This window comes from Cebidichthys violaceus, unplaced genomic scaffold (assembly GCF_023349555.1).
Source record: "Cebidichthys violaceus isolate CVI_PGR_0920_01 unplaced genomic scaffold, fCebVio1.0.p SCAF_23, whole genome shotgun sequence".
NCBI classification, from domain to species: Eukaryota; Metazoa; Chordata; class Actinopteri; order Perciformes; family Stichaeidae; genus Cebidichthys; species Cebidichthys violaceus.
The window spans coordinates 4507333-4530714 of NW_027176406.1; the positions used below are offsets into that span (position 1 = coordinate 4507333).

General features: G+C 40.9%; 2 protein-coding genes across 2 annotated transcripts; one reads left to right on the top strand and one right to left on the bottom strand.

Annotated features, from left to right (window-relative positions):
- Positions 1-3069: 3069 nt before the first annotated feature.
- Positions 3070-4893, bottom strand: LOC137878646 (migration and invasion enhancer 1-like). Its single transcript, XM_068719023.1, has 4 exons — positions 4768-4893; positions 4490-4587; positions 4237-4313; positions 3070-4096 (listed from the first exon to the last, which is right to left on the bottom strand). Exons 1-4 carry the CDS (start codon positions 4794-4796, stop codon positions 4013-4015), a joined length of 288 nt encoding a protein of 95 aa, XP_068575124.1. The 5' UTR covers positions 4797-4893; the 3' UTR covers positions 3070-4012.
- Positions 4894-7033: 2140 nt separating this feature from the next.
- Positions 7034-12688, top strand: si:ch211-214j24.15 (GTPase IMAP family member 8). The gene is made up of 5 exons (XM_068718551.1): positions 7034-7148; positions 7883-8563; positions 8892-9599; positions 9772-10419; positions 11492-12688. Exons 1-5 carry the CDS (start codon positions 7124-7126, stop codon positions 12226-12228), a joined length of 2799 nt encoding a protein of 932 aa, XP_068574652.1. The 5' UTR covers positions 7034-7123; the 3' UTR covers positions 12229-12688.
- Positions 12689-23382: the final 10694 nt, after the last annotated feature.

The window sequence follows — 23382 nt, forward strand, 5'->3', positions numbered from 1 at the left end:
ATGTCGTCCATTGCAACCCTCAGTACTCAATGTGTTACTCATGGCTTACTCCTTCCAACGGCTCCTTCCACTTCACAAATATATTGGAACAGAAAAAATAAAACATTGTTACATAAATTCATCTTGTTATGGGAAAATAATTACAATTTCTTTTGTTTTGAACAAATGCAGATTAACTTCAAAGTAGATATTTTCATATGTTAAAGATACAAACATATTTTCTTTGTTGTTAATATCACTGATTTAATTCTGCTACAGCTTTTCAGTGATAGTCTCATATGGTTTTTTGAGGACTTTGAAGACTTTTTGAGGATCTTCATGTTTGTCCATAAATAGCAACAGCAAATTGGCAAAACACACCTTGCATTGGTAATTGTCCTTTTCACAAGTGGATGTGATCCAGTAAGAAAATGAAAAAGTAAAATTCTTTCAATCGAACCGGTATAAAACATAAAGGAGTTTCAGGTAGCAGTGGCGGTGCTGAGCCTTTTGTAATTATTATATAACCTCAATCTGTCCTCTATACGATTTGATGACATAAGCAGCATGAGCAAGAGAACACAACAATAATAACAATAGAAATAGAAGGGTGTCTGAATTATAGTGTTTTTTCAAATTGCCATTAATGACAGAAAGAAGAAAAACATCAATATAACACCTGATTCCAAACTTTTGAAAGGCAGTGTGGGGGTCCAAATTTAAAGTATCACTCGCTATCAGAGGGGTTAGGGGACTTCTTTTCACATCACAAGAATTACATAAATGATTATGTTTCGAGAGCAAATAAGTTAACATTTTTGCTAAGATGGTTGTCTCTGGCAGTAGTTTATTTGGTAGTCCTTGTATGTTAAATATGTTGGTTGGATGAGGGTTAAAAAACAGATTTTTGGTTTGGGATTATCTCTCAAGGTCTCCGACAAACAAAAGCCTTTTTTCTTTCTGTGAAATAACTGATTTCAGCCTCCGGTCTCGACAAAGACCATGTGCCTGTTTGTAAAATGCATGTAGTCTTGTGTATTTCACGGCTTTAGGCTATCGGATGATTTAACATGAACAAGTCCATTGTGTGGAGATCTCGTTCAAGTCACGTGACATTTGATAAGAATAAGACACAATGAGGAAACCCTTTTGTCATCTCTGGCAGATGTTACTTTCCGAGTAGTCCGAGTCACGGGTTTGATGTCGAGAAATTCATGAGAAAAGAAAATGTAACGCTTGACTTCATAAGTCCTGAGACTAATAAGGAATGCAGGAAGGAATTGACATGCTAATGTTGTTTGTTAGGGATGTTTTCCTTGACGACATAAAGTAATCACAGGAAAGATGCACTGTTTGTTAAAAGACAGCGGCACAGTTTACAGTATTCGGATGAATGAAAAGTCAAAAGATCAAAGTGATTACAGTGGAAATACATACAAACACAGGACAATGGGGCCCCCAGCTGAAGACACGATGGCTCAGGCCTGTTATCACCACTGTGTAGAAGCTATCTGTGGGATCCATGTGTCTCAACATACAGCATACAGACACTCCCAGTCATCACAGAGACATCTTCTACCTGACAGAAAGTTTCATAATCTTTAGTCTGAATGCATTATTTGTGGAATGTAAAGCAGACAATAGCAAATTGAGCTATAACGAGTCTGTAAAATGTCTTTCATAGCATTTCCATATTCATTGCAAGTTTTATTATACAATATTGAATAAAAGTAGATTTAATGGCTTTCTTCACTCCGATCAACACAAATTTCAAATACAAAACACATGTTTTGCGTAACCCTTTAATAGGTTTTAAAAGTCACATAATTAAGTTCCAACTAGGCAACTTTTATAGGCACTGTCCATTTTCAAAGCTCTAACTGGCGCACTAAGTGAGGCAGCAGAGTCCAGCTCTATCAGTGTTACAACAAGCAGGCTGGTGTGAGTTATCACTGAGAGCCAGAGCCGGCACCAGTGACCCACCTCGTCACAGTGGACGACACTAAACTATCCTTTAACAAGAACAACATGCAGTGTGGGTCACTGTGGTTTTACTTCAACGAAACCAGCAGCACTATTATTCTAACTTTTTCTAGACTGTATTTAGATGCTGTTATTGACCAGTGCTTCTCATTTTCTTTAATTCTAAATGTCATTTTTGTGCTCAATAGTCACCGACCTTCCATCTAGAAAAAAGAATTACATACATTAATTTGAAAATGTTCTCAGTTCAGATTATATTTAACCTTTGTTGGTTAAATAGGAAAATATACAACAACTTTAGTGGTTCATCATGTTTGTTGTGCAAAATATGAATATAAGGTCGAAGAATGGAATTCAATTTAGTAAAACAGTATTATTTAATTAATACAAAATCAACTTGTGGCAGAAAATATTTTGAGCACACCCTCCAGCTTCGCAGTTTTTCAGACTGCTGCATACATGTCTCCATTTGAATCATGTGTATTATGTACCTTGCTTTTGTTTTCAGTGTCTCTTTTCTTTGAGCTTGGGGAGGCCAGAGGCTAAATACTGAGTTGGAGAGTCTCTTTTGACATTGGCGCCCCTTAGTGTAACTAACGCAGCAGAAACAAATAACACATTTGTCTTTGGCTCTACATGATAACCAGGATTATTTTTAAATTGCTATAGCCCAAAATGTAAGAGCATAACAAATAATTCTGAAATAATCCTTTGAGAGAGACTTAGATGTGCTTTTTTTAATCTGAATTGTCCCTTGAGTGTTGGTGATAGAGGAACATGAACAGAACACTGTTTATGTTCATCGTTACTCGACCAACTGTTGCCATGCGGGCCGCTAACATAACAGAGAAACCGTGTTCAACTTGTGGACTAAAATAATTGTCAGTTGCTTGCCAACATCATGAAGACTTATCCTGTTGATGAACCACGGACGCTTCCCAAAGGAGCCCCACCCAGTGTGTTTTAAGGTGAACATGAAGAGAAGGCTAATTATAGAGCACTTAAAAGATTCTTCTATAATAACTTTAGTCTGTATAGAATCATAGTACAGCATGTTCAAATTAAAGAAAGACACCTTTGACGTCATAAAAGAATAACAGCAGCACATTAAGAACTATTACAGTTTATTTAAAGTCGAAAAGTTTTGAGTGAAGATCGAGAGGATTTGAAAATGAGCTGACATCTAATTAAGCGTGAGCTGACAGACCAGTGGGTGGTGGTCTTCAGAAGCACTTGTGATGATCGCTCTAGTCCGACAGTTGAAAATACAGAGAAGCTTTCCATTTAAAGAAAAAAAATAAAATAAAAAAAAAATTAAAAAAAAGGAAAAAAAATAAAAAGAAAAGAATTTAAAGTATTCCAATTTGATATGGAGAAATAAAGACACTATTGCAAGCTTAATTTTGCATAGATCAACCACCAATGATTAAAAAAAAAAAAAAAAAAAAAAAAAAAAAAAAAATTGCTTTACTATCCACAACCCTTACAGTAATGTTTCAAACATTCATCATATCCTGGAACCAATTACTCAAAGAGACAGTCTCTCTTTTAAAAAAAAAAAAAAAAAAAAAAAAAAAAAAAAAAAAAAAATATTGGCATCTGCTTTGCATGACCCTTGCATTCTGTGGAAAACGGTAACTGCATGTGAGAGCAGTAAAAAAAATAAATAATTAAAAGTTAGGCAGTTATTAAGAGAAATATCAGGCAAAGAGGCTGTAGGAAAAGTGAACTCCCTTCATTCCTTCTGCGACATCTTCTCCCCATCTCAGCTCCGATAATAAGGCCCCTCCAGGAATGGATTCATCATACTGTAACCTTTAAGCTTTTAGGCTACAGCAATCATTAACAGCCTGGAGCACCACAATGAGAACAGAGAGGGGGAGCGAGATGTTTGGTGGAGCTACTGGCCGGAGTGCATCTCTGTTTGCTTTGTATAAAGCGAGGCGTTACCCCAGCCTGTTTTCAGCAGGGTTGGGGGAGTAGACCAGAGGTGACGTTGGCAGTTCACAGCTGCACTGGCCTGTCTCGAGGGTGCAGGACTGGGGGAGGTTTACATGATGACGCAGGGTGGACGGCTTTTGGTGATCTTAGTTACAGGTTTGCCATCGTGGGCGTTCTGAATTTCCCCCAAGACCTGTGGCATGAAAACAAAACACTCAAGTAAAGTATAAGAAGCTCTCATCTGAACGTACAGTACTTTAGTGCACATACTTAGTTACAGCTCACTGCTGTGATTTACATGAACGGGCCTGTTAAACCTGTACGTTTACTCACGTCATCATCTTTTGGAAACCCCCCCAGCTCGAGCTTGGAGAAGATCAGCTGCCCGTTGACTTCAATCTCAAAGCTGCCTGCAAAATGAATAAGGAAGTAAGACAACGTCACCCTTCACGCCCTTTGGAATGAGCTTTTCCCCGAATAGCACGCGCCCTCACATGAAGATACTGATCAGTCACAAATTAATCACAAGACATAATTAAATGACCCTGCTCTCTCAGATGAAATAACGTTCTAAAGATATACTCGCCTTGTCTCCCCACGGAGCCAGACACCTCCGCATCGGGAAAGTCATGCTTGACAGCGTTGTACAGTTCCCGATAGCGGGGTTCGTAACCTCAATTACCGCTGCGAGGGGGGGAAACGTACGCAACGTTACTTTAAAAGCAGAGAACATCTTGTTTCTGTGAGCTAATGATGCTAATAGCTAATGTGTAGCCGTCTCTTCAGGAGGATGCACGGCCACAAACAGACACAGGTTAGCTTAAAACGTACACAAGAAAGAGATGTGATAAAAGATGTAGTTACCAGTATTCGACTTTAATTGTCAACCCCATTGTTGCTGTCTTTAGCTTGGCTGGATGTCTCAGCAGTAGAACGCTTTGTAAGAACCAGTGTGATCGCTGATTTTATAACACGGAGCCTGGCGACGGGGCGGGGTTTAACCCGGAACCAAATGAAAGGAGGCGATTCAATTTACAGTGTAAAGGAATACATGCTGGGATATTAAATGTAACATTAGCTGAGGATAATACTTATATTTATATAGACATATTTTGTACTTTTTACTCTACTGCATTTGCTAGTAACGTTTCAGATAAGGAAAACAACACGCAATAAGCTTATAAATACAACACATTGTTAAAATAATTCAACTGCCTTCTGACCTTTTTGGCTTTGTGATCCCTTACAAATAAAATCTATTTGTAGTTGGGGCCCTTTTGATAACTTCCAGGTGTCTATGAGAGCCAAATGAAGGTAAAATCACCTATTTCACTGTAGGTGATTGTAATGTAAATGTTGGTAGCAGAACGCCCCCCCCCATCAATCATCTCATGAGCCCTCAGATGTATCTTGAGACCCTTTGGAGGGGCCCCAAATCTTAAATTGGGAACCACTGGACTAAACTAGCTCCACCTCCAGTAGCTACAACAGATAAAAGCTGTTAATGAATCAGTGTCTGTAATCAGTTTGGCTGATTAATTGGCCGATATGATGTTTTGCACACTATCGTTATCGGCGTAACTGGGCTCCGATAGTCACACTGGTCACACATCATCGTTTTGCGTCGAGGCTCCGGACACATAATGACGGCCATGTTTGCTGAAAATAACTGTGTGCATGTGATTAACTCCTGACACTAATTCTAACAACTGTTAAAGACCCCATGAAATGAAACTTGTAGTGTTACCAATCTAATAATGTCAGATATGATATTATATCTAGAACAGATACTTATGGTACCATTTTGCTGATGTATAGTCTAGTATTTTTTTTTTTTTATCTTTGTACTGGTATTTTCTTACTTAATTAGAGGATCTGAGTATTTCTTTCACCACTTTTTGATGACATTTTTACAAGTACGCCTGAAAGCATATCTGAATTAATTTACATTGTATTTACATTCTGAACTTTGTAATGTTTTTAAGGATAAAAATAATAGTTGTCCTGTTTTGAAAAGGCATCATCAGGATCTTGGTCTTGTATTCTCGTATTCATATCCTCCAACTCAAGGAGGTGAATATGGGAGTTAGGTTGGTTCACTATATAAAAATACATGCACAGAGTACATGCACAGAGGGTAAATTAATAATTGAAAGACCGATTAATTAATTCATCGACAAAGAAAACAAAATTCATGATAAAGATATGTAAATCTGTATCATATTAGAAGAACCATTAGCACTCAATTTAAAAACAATGCATGACTCAAAAGCCAATTTTCGGAACTTCGGAAAATGTCATGTTGTCATATTTAAACTGACATAGTTCAGAGACGGTAGCAATACTACAATGTAAAAATAATTTTGCTTCGAAAATGTAACCCAAAAGTATGTAATTATATAAAATCTAATTATAATCTAATTTTATATATATATATATATATATATATATATATATATATATATATATATATATAAAGTAAAAGTACTTATAATGCAGATAAATGTGCCTCTGTTACTGTTACAGGATTGCATATCATGTTTTACTCTTGCGGTTGGTTGAGGTAGAGATAAATTGAACAATTTTATACACTATTGAGTATATTCTGGTGGTTTAATCTACAACAGCTAATCCTATTTTATGTTTTTTTGAGTAAAATCTTAATCTGTAAATAGTATCTTAACTATTAAAGTCAAATATTTCCATTTGGACTGTAGGGTAGTAGAAGATATACTGAAGTGAAGACAGGTACCTCAAATTGGTTACTTTAAGTACAGCACTTGATTAAATGCATGGATCTCGCAAAAGCTCAGTTATCATTATTCACCAGAACGAACGACTAGCTGTTTTTAAGTCCTGTATTTTGATTATTTCTTTCCACATGCAATGATTGTAAATTCACTTGATAACACTGTGATTGTATGAAACTCTGTACTATCTGTCTGGGTTTGGTAAATGATAACTGCTGCACAGACTCTTATGTTTCTGTTCTGTGGACTGTCGACCTGCTGCTGGGAGGTGTGGTTCACTGCATATGTGACTGATTACTCATTACAGACAACCTTCAGACTCATAAACACATAAAACACAAACTTATACTACAGTATCACTCCTTCAACAGGAAGCTTTGTCCACATTTTTCACAAAGAACACAGAAACATGGACGTGAAATAAGAATAAATGTTTGTTTTAAAGTCTTCCTGCTTTTAGAGAATGTGACATGGCAACCAGCAGACTGTCAGCATGTAAGTTTAAATTCTTGATGTCGCATAATAACCGTATCACATGCATTATCATCGTTGACTTTTATTTTGAAATAACTCCTACTTTGTAATAGTTATGTAGTCGTTATAAGTGTCATGTAGATGTCTTCTTAATATTTTATTTATTTGACTTTTTTTGCCACATTTTTACTTTTTTCATCTCATACTCTTATTTTGATATTTATTGTGCATTTTAATTTCATCAAGTACCCTATAAATGATGACATTTATATATCATTGTCAAAGTGTGATATGATTTAAGATGTAGTGATTTGAAGTTCTAAGGTCTATAAAATGTCAAAAGTAAATGGAGTAAATGGTTTTATCGGGCTAGCAGCCCCAAAACTCAAAAAATATTTAACTTACGATCATAATAGAAAGAAAGAAAATCAGCAAACATTTGAGAGGCTTGACTTAAATGATCAATCGATTATAAAAATTGTTGGCACAAAATTTTCAGTCAAATATATTCAGACTCAAAAGTTATTTAATTAACTATCAAAAGGGAAAGAAAACCAGCAAATATTCAAATTTAATAAGATGAAACTAGTGCCTTTTTTGCTTTAAAATGCTTAATTTCCTGCTAAGTGACTGATGGATTAATTGACTAATTGCTATTTTCCTCTTCAAATGAGAATCCATAAATCTATTTGATTTTAGGCAAAATGGCTTTAATATGAATCTTTTCTGTGCTTTAATTTCCTTTTCTGTGTCAGGGCACGGCGGCTGTGCATCACAGTTAAGGATTATCCTCCTTGGTGGCAGAAACTGTGGAAAGAGCTCTGTGGGGAACCTAATCCTGGGCAAAGAGGAGTTTGTCACCAAAGAGAGGACCTCGTGCTCCAGGAGACTGGGTGCGGTGGCCGGACGGTGGCTCACGGTGGTGGACACTCCCGGCTGGTGGTGCGACTTCAGCTCCCAGGATACATCTGAGCTGGTGAAGAGGGAGATTGTAAGCAGCGTCTCCCTATGCGCACCAGGCCCGCATGTATTTCTGATCACAATCAAGGCGAGCTCAGGCTTCTCAGAGAAGCGTCGGAGGGCTGTGGAGGAGCACGTGGCCCTTCTGGGCGAGAGGGTGTGGAGTCACTGCATGGTCGTCTTCGCCTCTGCTGATGGGGCCAAACACACAGGAGCTGAGGAGCTCGTACAGAGGGGGGGCAAGGCCCTCCGCTGGCTCAGTGGGAAGTGCGGTCAGAGGTGTCACAGCGTTATCTCGGGCGATGACACCGAAGTCACCGAGCTGCTGGAGAAGATACAGAAACTTGTCACAGGAAACGGAGTGTTCAAAATGCAGGAAAGCGTTTTGCAGGCGACTGCGGAGGAGAAGAGGAGAGTGGAGGAGAGGGCTCGGCAGAGGTTTGTGAGAATGAAGAAAGACAGATTTCTCATGAGAGGCGAGTTCATCATTATCTTTGAAATGTTTTGTTAAAGTCTAAAAAACTTTTGAAGCAAATAGCTTTGTTTGAAGGAATATGCATTTTGGGAAACTGGCATATTTTACACACTTTATGCTGAGCTAAGCTAACTTACTCACGTTGAACTGACATATATGAGAGTGGTATTGATCATCTAACTCTCTACAACAAAGAGAACAAGTGCATTTCCCCAAATGTTGAACTATTCCTGTAACCGAGCTGTTTCTTCACTTTCAAATCATTAAACCAGTGCTACCTAGAAATGGATTAAACATAGAAGTCTGACAAAATTGCTTCATTCTTTCAGAGAGTTTGAGGCCCGTAAGTTATATCCGGATTGTGTTGGTGGGAGCGAAGGGTTCTGGGAAAAGCTCCACTCTGAACACAATCCTGAGCAGAGAGAGCGGCCTGCGAGCGAGAACGGCCCGGTGTCTGGTTGAAAAAGGAGTGGTGTTTGGGAGACAGGTGACCGTGGTGGACACACCGGGCTGGTGGATGAACTACTTCTGTGACGAGAGTCCCGTCTTTGACCGGAGGGAGCTGCTGCTCGGTTCGTCCCTCTGCCCTCCGGGGCCTCACGTCTTCCTGCTGGTGATCCGTGTGGACAGAGCCTTCACCGAAACCTACAGGAGGGCAGCGGAGGAGCACCTCCGGCTGATCGGCGACCACATCTGGAGTCGCGTCATCGTGCTGTTCAGTTTCGGGGACTGGCTCGGGGGCACGACCACTGAGCAGTGCATCGAGAGCGAGGGAGAGCCTCTGCGGTGGCTCGTTGAGAGATGCGGCAACAGGTATCACGTCCTGAACAATCAAACAAAAGGGGATGGGTTTCAAGTCAGAGAGCTGATTGGGAAGATTGAGGAAATGTTGGCCGGCTGCAACGGCTGCCAGCATCATGGAATAGAGAAGAAAGTGGTGGAAGAGTTGGAGGAGGAGATGAGTAGAGAGAATGAGAGAGCCAAGGAGAGACTGATGAGGAAGGAGAAACAAAGGAAGATGGCGAGGTTTCAGCTGGGTGAGTTAGATACTTTTAAAAGCGATAAACAATAACAGCGTGATTTTGTTTTACTTGTCTAATAAACAATATTTGATTTAGCGGTTAAGATGATGTTTTTCTGCTTAGATTCTTTGGACACAATTCAACCAGAAAGAGTTTGTTTGATGTGTGAAACTCCTTTTTCCGACAGAGAAGCTCAACCCTATTACAGAACTGAGAATAGTGCTGATTGGCGGCAGGAAAACAGGTAGGAGCTCATGTGGGGACACCATCCTGGGCAGAGAGTGCTTCCACAAAGAAACACAAACCGCTTCCTGCTCCGAAAAACAAGCCACAATCAGCGGCAAGACGGTGGCAGTGCTGGACACGCCGGGCTGCTTCTCCGTGACCTCTGACCTCCTCCAAGCGCCGTCCTGCGTTATCCTCCTGGTCGTCAACGTGAGCTCCTCGTTCGATGCTGACCACGTGGAGGCCACGGAGAAACAGCTGGAGGCAGGAGGAGGCCAGATGTGGAGCAGAGCTGCGGTCCTGTTCAGCCACGGCGATTGGCTGGGCGACACGAGCATCGAGCAGCGCATTGAGAGTGAAGGGGAGCCGCTGCAGAGGCTCGTTGAGAGGTGCGGGAACAGATATCACGTCTTGGATAACAGGCACCGGGGGGACGGCGCTCAGGTTAACGAGCTCATCGACCTGATCGAGGAGACGCTGGTTGAAGACAGGCTGGCTATTCTTCACAGAGGGGATCACATGTGGATACGGGATTCTTTGCGAGATGTGACGCTGTGTGAAAAAGATCGACAGATGATCACGAGGTGCAGACGTCAGCTGTCCCATGACCGTAAGTAAATATGATGCACTGATGTTTCTTTCCCCCGTGACAGATTGAGGCAGTTTAATCTGGATTATTGTTGGTAATGGTGTGGTTACAATGAGACAATTAACAGGACAGAAATAAGAACATGATAGATTATAAATGTCACTAGTTTTGTTAACACAGGTGAATTCTGGAAACAGTGGGAGGAGGACTCACATTTATAAGAGAAATTTACTTGAGGCAAAGATCAGATTTACAGGTTGGCAGCAGGAAGGCAGTCTGAACACTCACACAGGTGAGCCGGAACTGGTCACAACATAGCTGGAACTGGAACAGAATCAGGTACAACAGGTTGGCTGGAACACAAAGGCATAAATAACACTGACAATCTGGCAGGGAAGGAGTGGGCCAGAACAGGTGAGCTGGTGACAGGTGGGAGAGTCTGAGGCCATGAGGATGGAGGGAGAATGGCACGGGGCTGAAAGGAGGGACAGAGAGAAAGAATGGGCAAAGGCATGACGTGACAGATCTTTGCCCCCCCCCCCCCATCCCAGGGAATTACTGAATACTTAATTACTGAGCCCTTTTTAAACAAACACTTAAATATTTGTTTCGTTTGTTCCCTCAAATTTAGATAAAGAGTTCTGACAAAATGTGTATTGTGGCAGGATAACATTTTTAATTTGAGGTTAAATAAATAAAAATATGACTATAAATAACATGTTTTAACACATATTTAAAATTAAGAACGGGAAGGGTAAATAAAAAAGCAGCCTATTAAACATGTACTAATGTACTGCAAAGTATTAAAGAATATGCATTATGCTAAACTGCATACTATCAGGTACTAATTCAAACACACAATAGAGAAGTGAAACAAAGAGGAAGCAACACCTACAAAAATCTATAATAAGAAAAGTCATATTTAACGCGAGGAGGGATGACATCTAAACTGGTTTGGGGTGAGGTAGCAGTATCTGTAACAGGAAGATAAGCAGATTTATATCTTAGGATGAGTGGAGACGGTTATTAAAGAATTTGTTGGAATTTTTAGAGCTCACATGAAATCCATCTGCCTTTATTATCTCCTTTACAGTGACTGAATCAGACAATCCCACCACTCAAACATCTCTAAACCGCTCAGGAGGCCCTGAAAGTCAGATAGTGGCACTACCAGCAGGAAGAACAGCCCGGCCTGGACTCAACATCCTGGAGAGAGACCGCTTCCTGTCCTGTTTAGCCTCTATGCTCTCTGGTGAAGCAGCACCGAGGTGGACCATGAATCTGCCCGTCTGGCTCCCGACTGATGATCTTCGCCTGAGACTGAATGGTGCACGCCGTCCCTTCTCATCCACACATCCAACAGTGCTTCTGGTTGTGCCACAAACACAACACAGGATGCTTGCGGAGGAAAATGGCCTCAGCGTGCATTCGCTCTGCCAGCCCGCGCTGAGAGGGCGGACTCTCAGGAGGCTCAGTGAGGCCGGAGGTCTGCAGGCGCTGATCGACCAGTGGGACGACAGCAGCCTGGAGGAGCTGGAAGCCTTCATTGACTCGTACTTTGAGATGATTTGGGAGCAAACTATGGGGTCCTTTCAGGAACCTGTCCGTCCCACCGCAAAGCAGGAGGCTGTCGTTGAGGAGGAGGAGAAGGCCGGACAGCAGGAGGTGCTTTCATCCATCGACAGGAAGCTTTCAAAGCTGGAGCTCCTTGAGGAGATCAAGATGGATCTGGCCGAGCTGAGGACGAGTCTGGAGAACAGCTGGAGGGCCATACAGGACCTCAGAGAAAAAAGTGAACAGGGCGATGATCATGTTGATACCAAGATGTAGTAAATCGTTATCTCATATCGTCAACAATGGTCTATGTGTTTTTCTGACTATAAAGTAAAAAATTAATTTTGAAATTGACTAAGGGAGTTACAACTTCTAATTTGTTATATTTCTCCACAAGGAGGAGCTGTTGCACAAGAGAAGGTTGTTGCTGAAACATAAAACATTCTGCAGTGATGGAAGAAGTACTCAAATCTTTCAGTACTATGCCTCACTAGGGACATTTTTGGCTTAATTATGTTGATGCATTTGGCGTACATTTTGGCAAGGCTGTGAGTTTAAAAAAAATTATATTTATTTGGAAGTTCAGTTTCAGCTCCTATAATAAGTATATAATAAACTGTGGGGCCAAAATACAGACACTCAGACCCTTAAGGACAAAATGTCCCCACTAAAAACACAATGTTTGATCCCACAACCATTACAGTATAAAATAATGCATTCCATTATATCAGGCTGTCAATCTAGAGCCCCGTCCTTTAAATTGTATTTTTTACTATTGAGCTATTTTATCATGTTTGCCCTTTGGGGCAAATCCATGCAACGTTTATGGTTCCCTGCACAAAAAAATGAAATGCATCAAAATCAATGTTGTTGCTAATCATTAACGTATTCCAGACTGTCAAAAAATACAAATAGAAATTCCTCCCAGGTTTTAGTTTACAGCAAATTATTTAGTGGCATTATGTAACCAAACTGGTAATGAAAGTGGAAAAATAATATTAATATGTAATATTTTTCAGTTTTTTTGACGCAGACATTTTGATCCTCTAAGGACATCAGAGACATACACTATATGGCCAAAAGTATGTGGACACTTACAATACTGTATGTGGTTATTAAACATTGATCTGCTGACCTACATTCTTCTGGTTTCAGGCTTTCCACATGATGGTGGGGATTTGCTCCCATTGAGTTCAAAAGCATTAGAGCAATGAGGTCTGGCGGACCCCTTCATCCCAGCGGTGTTGTGTGGGGTTGAGGTCAGCGCTCCGTTCAGGCCAGTCAAGTAAAATCTGTGCAGCATATGAGACCCTCTGTCCTACTCATCGACTTCCTCTGTAGGCTCAGACTCCCTAACAAAACCTTTAAGAGGGAAAAAGAAAACGTTAGAAACCTCAGGATGAGTAACAGATACAGACAGACATGCAAGTGATGAAATAATAACCGTGAAATTACAACATTAAGTATAGATTGTGAACATACATGAAGAAGGAGCCAGGAAGATGTTGAGGAACTTCCAGGTGCTGCCAAAGACACATGACGTCCTCTCTACTAAGAAGACCTGGAAAGAGTACACACACACACACACACACACACACACACACACACACACACACACACACACACACACACACACACACACACACACACACACACACACACACACACACACACACACACACACACAATGGAACAAAAATTAGATTAATAATTTAAAGACCAAGGTACAGTTTCTTTAACCACATTAAAACTACTGGAAACAGTAGCCTCTTGTATATGATTGGGGCTGTGGAAGTAACTGAGGAGGAAGAGCTTTAAAAGTTTAGACAGAGTCAAACACCATGTGACTATCACGACTGTCTCCACTTTTGAAGTTCTTCCTCCTCAGTTACTTCCACAGCCTCTGTGTTGCCAAACTTATATAATGATTCCTATATTCTCTCGACAAGCTACACTTTATAAAGGTCTTTGGCCATTTCTGGGGCCTACAAAGTTAACTATTAAATTATTATCGTTATTGTTGTGTTTTTCTGGCGATATATCAGAAACACAAAAGGCCATCCATTCCTTTCATTGTGAGTTATATCTTAACATGTTTATCTCTGTCCTGTAACCTTCCTCTTGAGTGATGCACTACATGGCCACAAGTACTAGGAGTGTCCAAATCTCACCTTTCCTATCAAATGATTCCCTGCAGCTTCACAGCTTCCCGCACAAACACAAAAGCTTTGAATGGTTGAAATGAACCGTGTTCGTCAGCGCAGGAGAGTCCACATGTGTGCTTCTCCCAGTTTACAGCCAACAGTGGTTAAAAACAGGAAGTCGATGCGGCCGACCATTTTCTTTGTTGAGAAAACAGAAAAAACAGTTGTGGCTTCTGTTGTTTTTTCTTTTTTCTTCCTCCTCCTGAATTTATCAAGAGCTTTCGAATGAGTCACACACATAAATACAAACCACAGAGGCTAGAAAGACTCCGGCAGAATGAACACTGTGAACGGCCTCTGCTGTCAAGGCAGAATACAAATGTACGTTAACACCAGGAGGCAGGTAGCCATTTTATGATGTAGCTTGAGTTGTTTGATCTCGTTTCCTGATCCGGATGTGTGAAATATCTGAAATCATCCGGTTAGTATTGTCAGTTAAAGTATCTCTGCTCAGATCTGATGTGTTCATTCCTCCCAAACATCATCATTGTGTTTCCTTTTTTATTAAAGCTGCAGCAGGCAGTGAGAGATAACCTGTAGAAGAACATTAACCTCAATAAGCAGATATCAGGTGAGGCCATGTCACCACACAATCTGCCTGAACTGCGATGCTTCGAGCTTTGACTCGCTGCTGTTTGGAGAGTTTGGATGTTGCAGTTTTGTTTGGATGAAAAGTCAGGGGATCGTTAAATAGTTGTTTAAATCATTTCACTCACAAATGTCAACCTCATGGTGGTGGAACAGTCAGGGAATCATCAAAGTAGGATTCATCTTCTGGGGACCATGAAGATCAAAATGTCATGTTCATTAGTTATTATGTCATGAATATGACGAACCTCTTTTACCTGACTCAATACACACACACTGAATATGTTATTTGCTTGGGATTGGACACTCTTATCACTCGGTGACTGTTGGATAAAACACCTTGTAGTTCAGCTTTAGATGTATTTCACCTCTTGCCCTCCAGGTGAAGTTGTCTTTTCCTGCCTTTTATCATCCACCGTGTTGTTTTACTACTAAAGATATCCCCGGTGCTTCACCCAAAAGCTCCCAAAACTGTTGTGATACCTGTGATAATAAAAGACAGGAGGAATCTCAACCGTGGGGGTACAGGAAAGGGACGGCGGCATTTTTCGAGGATGGACTTACTGGAGGCATAATGGCAACGGAGTGATTTGTACGCAATCATGGTCCATTTGTCTCCGTCAGTCTCCATCTCGGAACTTTCTCTCTCTGCATTATACCTCTTTGAATATCATTACTCCTTCAATCCGCTCCCCCTGCTGTCTTATCATCTATCTTCCTCCGTTGTCAACATGTCATTCATTCCTCCACTCCATTCTCCAGCCGCTCATCTTCTCTCAACCCGCTCTCTCTCTCTTCCTGTCTCCCCGCATGTCTTCTTCTCTGTCTCCCATCCCATTCTCTCTGCAGTCTCCCCTCCTCTCAAATCAAGTCGTGAGCGCTCAGCGCCCCCCCCCCCCTCTCCTTCTCTCCGTCATGGAGGCTGTTTGGGAGACAATTCTGAGCCCACATCCATCTCCATTAGCGGGGCAGAGCAGCGACCCCCCACCCATCGCTCTGTATCACGTTTCACTGACTGCTATTTTTCCAGGTGGAAAAAGAAAACCAGTCTGAGGAGACGGGCAGAGGCTGGGAACATGGATGGAGAAGGGATGATTTAGACCTGATGTAAAGGAATCGTCCACTTCCCTTCATGCTCTGATACGATGACGTCCCCCGGGGGATGATGTCTGGGACACGGTACAGAGTCCACCAGTGCAGCTCAGCGGGAGGACTGAACTTTTCTACCCTTTCCAGCCCATAAAGAAAGTCTGCATCAATCGCTTCACAAGAGTTTAAAGTCCAAAACAGAGCGTACAGAACAGAAACAGCTGTGTCAAGTTGTGGTTGTGCGACGCAAGTTATTGGGAAGTTTAGGCTCAATCACTGAGGATGAAACTTAATTTAGGTCAAAGCTGTGATAAACAACAGAGTGATGCCACCTGGGAGTGTGGGCATGGAGAGTATTCAAGGGATTATTCTTCTTAGGAGTAAGATTACCTTCCTCTCTAGGCCAGTTGTGTCAATTTCACATTTATACCAACAACATTTTCCAACCAGAGCTTTTTCTTGAAGTGTTTTGGGGGTCGTCCAAATCAAGTCTCATTTAAATCAACACAAGTTCAAGTCAAATCTCAAGCGACTCAAAATTTTTTTAATTTCAATTGGTGAGATGTGTTAAATACTTGTTTTAACTTTCCAAATCGACAATCAAAAGCTTTCTTAACAACTAGGAACTACGTTATATTTACATAATGTGTTTTAAAATAGCGCCTTCATTGCAGTAAATCCTGGAAACATGCTGAATACAAAAGGAAAACAACTGTTAAGCTATTTGTTAAATTCTGTTCATTTAATTCAGCCAAAATTTGGGACAAAGCACTCATGATGCAAGATTTGTAGCTACACAAAGACCACCTGTTTCTGTCTTATTCATGTTTCTCCCGTTTCACCATTTTAGCAGATCAAAAGAGACTTGAGTCTTGAATGTTTTTGCTTTAAAGTTTCAAATGAAGTCTTTGGGGACTGAGAAAGCCTCTGGATCTTCCAGGATGGAAGATGGAAGGAGAAACACTTCTGTGCTACCTTTGGATGGAGAATAGATGGAAAGAAGGATGAATTTAAATAAATGTAAATCATGTCAAATCATCATGAATCAGTCTCACAGCAGCTAAGTCCATGTCACATCCTTGTTTCAGTCTGAGGTCTTCAGCTCTGACACCAAACTATTATCGATCAAGGGAAAACACAAGACATTAATGCGGGAGATCTGGTCTCTTTGGGAACCCATTACAACGTCACATTAATGCTATGGGAACAATTTCGCTGGAACGGTTCAGGAATAGTCTGAATAAGTCCAGGCTTCAAGCGAGGAGGTGATGGAGGAGTGAGTGTCAGAAGTAAATGAGGTACATTTGGCTTTGCTGGCACCTGGACTGGACCAGCCCCAATCACACACACACACACACAAACCTACACACACACGCACAGGACCCTCTTCCATCTTCCCAAATCCACGTCTGCCACTGAGCCCCGTCAGGATATGCCGGGTCAGGGAAAACCTCAAGGGCAAAGTTCAGGAAACAATTAAGGGAAATAACTGCACACCAGAGGAGCGAATTCCAGCTCCAGTTTGAATATGTTCCTGTTTCTCAGAAGGTCTCACTCGTTAAATCATTAACCTCCACGACTGGAGACCACAAAAAAGGAAAAGCAACACAGTTGTATGTTAAAAATGTAGACGCCATCTGCTTCACAAGAGGCTATTACGAGAGCTATTACAGAGAGGGATGAGAGGAGAGCCCCCTGTAAATCAATGGAGGCTTACAGAGTTTGTGGTTTGACCCTGAAGTCGATCTCACCGTCAGACATTTAGCTCCCAACAAGGCAGAATGCTTTCACAGCGTTTTATCACTGCGATATGTCAGAAGCACTTAAATTAGATATATGTCACACAGAATCTAAATATATGGGCTCTTACAGCATGTCCACTATCTGTGTACAGGATTACAACAGGAAAGCAAAGCATGAGTGGAAAACACAAAACATGTACAGAACTTTTTTTTTGTAATGATTTAGTGTGTTTATAGGAGTGTTTTTCGCCCCGGAGTCCCCACTCAATTTGTATCAGATTTTTAGCCATGCTAGCAGTGTAGCCGCCTAATAGCAATACAAGCCCGTCCACCACTTTGGCCAGAATTAAATATTTCAACAACTTTTGGATAGATAGTTTGATTCAGACATTCGTGGTCCTCAGAGGAGGAATCCTACTGATTTAGGGGATCATTTGATTTTTTTGTCTCAGCAAGTCATAATTTGCACCTATCCAGTGAAATATCTCAACATCTACATGAAATTAGACTTAAACATTCTTGTCTCTGAATTGAAATAACTTTGGTGATCTTTGCTTCAGGTCAAAATGTTTGTCTAATACTTTGGTTTATGACCAAACACCTTTAAAACCATGCAACCATTCCCTTCAGCCTCAGCAGTGTGTGTATTGATCATTAGCAATTGCAAGCATGCTGACAAACTAAACTAAGATGGTGAACATGTCAAACTTTAGACCTGCTAAACATCAGCATGTTAGCATTGTCATTGTTACCACGTTGCTGATGTTAGCACTTCTCTCAAACCACCACAGAGCTGCTGATGTGGCTCTTGTCTTGTTTTAATTTTCAGGCAAAATACTGGGCAGTTTTCCCCTCTCTCTTCTTCCAAATGTATTGAAATGAAACAGGAGGAGAGGAAAATCGCTTTATGGTTGAACTGAATCCAAACATGTTTTTTTCAACAAGGAGTCATTAAGGTCACAAGCCAAAAAGTGGTGGGAACCATTGTTTTATTGCCTAGAATGTGCATGTGTTTATTTGCAGTGTTACATTAACATGCTAATAGCGCCTCTTTTACACATGGCAGGATGCACAAATTCATTCTGGCATTGAGACAATCTTGAACATTATATTTGGACGGCTGACTTTAATCGTCTGTAGCTGTATGAAACTGCCGTTCTTTTTCCCCGAGGAAGGAAATGTATGGCTGAGTGGAGAAGCCTGAGCTCTGTGGCTTGAATGACAACAACATAAAGGGCTTTAAGAAGGTTATTGAGATGCATGTTGTGTAAAGAGAGATGTATGATGGCGTTTACTGGAAAACGAGATAATGGGGAAAAACAGGAACAAGAGAGAAAAACAGGCCAATGAATACAGATTTCATGTTTAGAGGCGATTATGTTTTAATATATGGCCTCATGTGTTCAAGCGCCACGCACTCATTCATGCACGCACACACACACACACACACACACACACACACACACACACACACACACACACACACACACACACACACACACACACACACACAGTGACGGTATATTTTCTGCCTGTGTTGAGGATTTCCAGGACATTAGCAGCCAGCCATGTACGCTGGTTGAGCGGACATGGCCGGCCCAAACAAGGTTACGGCCTTTGATCACTGCCACTGAGACGAAAAGTATGATGGGACGGGAACACAACACGACGACGCGCCTAACAAACATGATACGCAAATGCACCTTCTAACTACACACGTTGCATGCAGTAATCAACTCCAATCAACTAACGGAAATGCCGATATGCACCCATGGATTTACAAAAAGTGATTAAGCATTTGAGTTAAAGCCTTAATTACTCAATATTATTTGATGTTATTGAGCCATTTGTGGAAGTAAAGGATGCTTGGAGGAAGGTAGAGGAAGAGGATCCGGTTATCTATGACTGCTATTCAATACCATCCAACCAGCTAATCGTATTACTCCCCTTTCTGCGCCCTGCTCTCAATACTCATCCTCGGGTTGCTCTCAGTCAACAGCTCACCTTTTTACTACCATCTCTTTGGGTCTCTGCTCTTAACACCTCTTTTCATTTGTTTCGACTTCTCTCCTTGCCTCCTGTGCGCTCTTCTCTTGTCTCCTTCCACAACATGATGCTCCAGGTGCTTAAGAAGTCAAACAGCCGCGGCATTTATGATCCCAGGATGCTCATACAAACCAAAGGAAGCCTAAAACAACAATGTCCTGCCTTATTCACAGACGTTAAACTCCTTTGATCCCAGGACGTCGTGCCTGTGTGACACAATGTGTGCAAGGCAAGTGAAATGTAAATGTCTCCGGCTGCAGGGTATTATGCAGATGCTCTGTTTATTCTATTTGAGCAAACAGTGGGAATATAATTGCATTCTCAAATTTGAATATATTTGAATCACAATTTGTGCATCATAACAACGGCTCTTATGACGGATGATGAGAAAACCGCACATTTATCTGCCGAGGAGCTCGATGCACTCAAAGAACAGGAAATATCAAGGTTCAAAATCACACCAGCACCATCAATATTCCATCACCGTCACCTTGAGTGAAGCAGCTCATCCATTTGGCTGATTATAGTGGTTAGCTGAAGAGGACGGAGAAAAGCCGGTGAGAAAGCAGATAAGAACTACTTCTCTTGATTACAGTGGCTCATCTGAGGCAGCGCTTCGACAGAGGAGTAGGCGAGGAATAAAGGAACTGTGTCATTACTTACTGGCAAAAAAGATGCTCTCAAAACCACTTTATGAATTTATCCTTATTGTCATTTTCAGAAGGAACAAAATGATTAAGGCAATAACTCAGATGATTAGACAACAAAGTATGACAATCAAATTCCAGGTAACCCTTCTGGGATAATAAAAAATAAATAAATAATACATTTTATTTGTATAGCGCTTTAAAAGGTACTCAAAGGCACTTTACATGGTAAAAACAGAAACAATAAGAGCAATTACAATACAAACAAAAGAGATGACATAACAGTAAGGTACAACACACAAACATACATCACAGGTTAAAAGCAGATTTAAATAGATGAGTTATAAAAAAGATATAGAACAAATTTAAAAGACAACAAAGCATCATCTGGTCCCCTTAAGACTGCCCCATAGTTCAGGCGAGTGATTTCGCAGCACAGTTCTCCAGAAGCTTGTAAAACTCAAATAGTCATCTCTTAGAAGATTCCACACAACGGTTCCCTCAAAACCATTTAAATGATTTGCTCTTGGTCCAGCCTTAACAAGTTTTTTAAAGAGTTGATCCTTTCTGTTTACTGTTCATGGTAATTGGTTTGATGTTATATCAGAAACTATTCTCAGTCCAGCAACAGCGCAGCTTTGTAATGTCTATGAGTCTGCGACACTGAAAAATGAGTTTTAATAAGTGTTAAATGGGCAGTTTACCTCATAGACTCTGTGATTCCCTACAGTGTATAAAGCTCTTTTGCCATTGGACAGAAAACCCACAGCACCCACTAACATCTGTCTTCTGGTTAAAATCAGCATTCATTCTCAGGACGATTGGAGTGGTCCACTGGACAGGATGGACTCGCACATTTTTGCCCTTTTTCCAACGCGATGCGATGTGGCGCACGTTAAAGTGGATATTTGATGAATAAAATCATCAAGGATTTGGACAGCTATTATAATTTTGTAAAGTACAAAACATACAATTAATAAACTCTCCTCTAAGCCACCAGACTACAGTCAGACAACAGCAATTTTACTACGCTGACCAAAGTAATACACTTCATTTAAACTCGACAAAAGCAAAATAAAACTCATCAAAACTGTCTTTGTTAGTGTTTCCTGTTTTCCAGCACGTTCGTGACGACGAACGTGACCCACCAGAAAAAAAATACTCATCTACTGGTAATAGGAAAGGAATCAATTGCCTATGTTTAGTGGGGTTTCTCTTGCTAATTACTGTAGCTGCATATACAAGCTAATTTTCTAAAATACATATTTTTCCATCTACCCTCTTGATTCAATCACCGGAAGCCTTTATCTAATCATACACATAGTTTCTGTTGTATCTTCCCAGGTTTTGAGAGATCTATATATTTCTGCTGCTACGTCAATACAGTGTGAAAAAAGTAAATTGGATTTTTTTTGTGGCGCTCCAAGCATTAAAAAATGAAATTGGAAAAACTCAACAGGAGCTTTTCTTTGCAGAACAAATATCTTGGATAATCCACAGACCTCACTGTCAACATGGAGACTATTTCTTTGGTAGAAAGTAGTTCCAACTGTTCAAAGCGAGGTCTGTGATTATACTGAGGAGCCAGTACACATTATGTTTTTATCGGTTATCTGGGTAATCCAAAAAATGCTTTTACAAAAATGATCGCCTATTAACCAACTTGAAAAGACTCAAATTATAGGCATGGCCTTGAGTGGGTGAGAAAATTTATTTTTAAACTTTCAGATGAACTGATCCATTAAGTCTTATTTTGCTGAAACAAACACTTGTTTCTAAATTCCTAAAGCTGCAGTAGAAACGTAGACTGGTCACACCCACCTGAGAGGAACTTTCCAGTTGTACTAAGAACAATAATTCAAAAACCAAATATTAGATGAAATGAGTTGTGAAATTACACAATTCAAGTGCGTCAGTAAAAAATGACCTGTATACAGCATCACCTGTGTAAATACAACCTGTCTTTGTAGCTCTTCCTCTGCACCTTTCAGCTTCTGGTTCCCAGCTACATTGGGGTCATCGACTCTGAGGGGGTCACATGTTTTACAACATGGTGCTGCGGCCTACGCACACCATGACAGCAGGGGATCCGGGGGGCGAAGCACGCTCCGACCACCAGCTGCATGCCTCTGTCTGGTTCTGTACGGGTACGGAAGGATTGGTGTTTAGTGTCTGCGTGTGTTGGGTCGGCAATACGACACTGAGGCTGGACTCGGATGCTTCGCTGCACCTCTGTGGCTGTCTGGGACACAGAGGGAGAGCAGAACACGAGCCTCTGGGGTCTGCAGAGAATCCACCCGCTCTGTGAGGAAATATAGGGTTTCTGACAAGATACGGTCATCCTGCACATGTGGATCAGGGTCATGAGCAGCACTCTGATAGAGCTGCTCATGCAGGACCTGCAATTTAAATGTCAACTGATAATACCTTACAATTGTATAGCCTGAGTAGCTATCCGGGAAGAGGAAATTTAATTTAATAGCCTTGCAAAAATTAATTATTAGTCTACTTATTACAGTTACTATGGTGGCCAGACACTGGTTTAATCTCTCTCTCACAGTATTTGCATATCTAATGACATGTATTTAAGATTGACTACTGTCTAATTGTTGGACACGTTCTAATCTCACCCTGCACCAGAAGTCTGGATGTTGTTGATTTTTGGAGCAAACAAAATATTCTACAAATTGGATGCAAAATGTGTTGCTTTCTTCAGAAAACTTACATCTCAACATAATACGGAAATAAAAAAACAACTTCCAGACATCTGGTGCAGAGTGAGATTAGAATGTAGAGGTTAAAGAATAACCTCTGGAGATCTGGTGTGCAGTTGTGCTGTATCTATAATGTATTTTATTGTTCTGTTTGGAACGATAACTTTCAATCAACGGAAAACACATGATCAGAGATACATATTGAATATCATCAAAACCAGATTTTTAACGAGCTCGGCCAGCCCAAAAGGACCAATTTTTCTGTATCAAGCTGGAAAATGAGCCGTGGTCTTAATAATGACCACATATGCCACGGGACAGGAGGGGTTTTGTGCTTGTTACTGAGTGTGTGACACAAGTTCAGAGTCTACAGCCATGATGCATGCAGATGCTACAGCTC

Excerpts from the sequence above, each read along its gene's own strand:
- si:ch211-214j24.15 (XM_068718551.1), top strand. The coding sequence starts at position 7,124 with ATGGCAACCAGCAGACTGTCAGCAT. Across the intron at positions 8,564-8,891 it reads AGACAGATTTCTCATGAGAG|AGAGTTTGAGGCCCGTAAGT; the intron begins GCGAGTTCATCA and ends TCATTCTTTCAG. Across the intron at positions 10,420-11,491 it reads ACGTCAGCTGTCCCATGACC|TGACTGAATCAGACAATCCC; the intron begins GTAAGTAAATAT and ends TCTCCTTTACAG.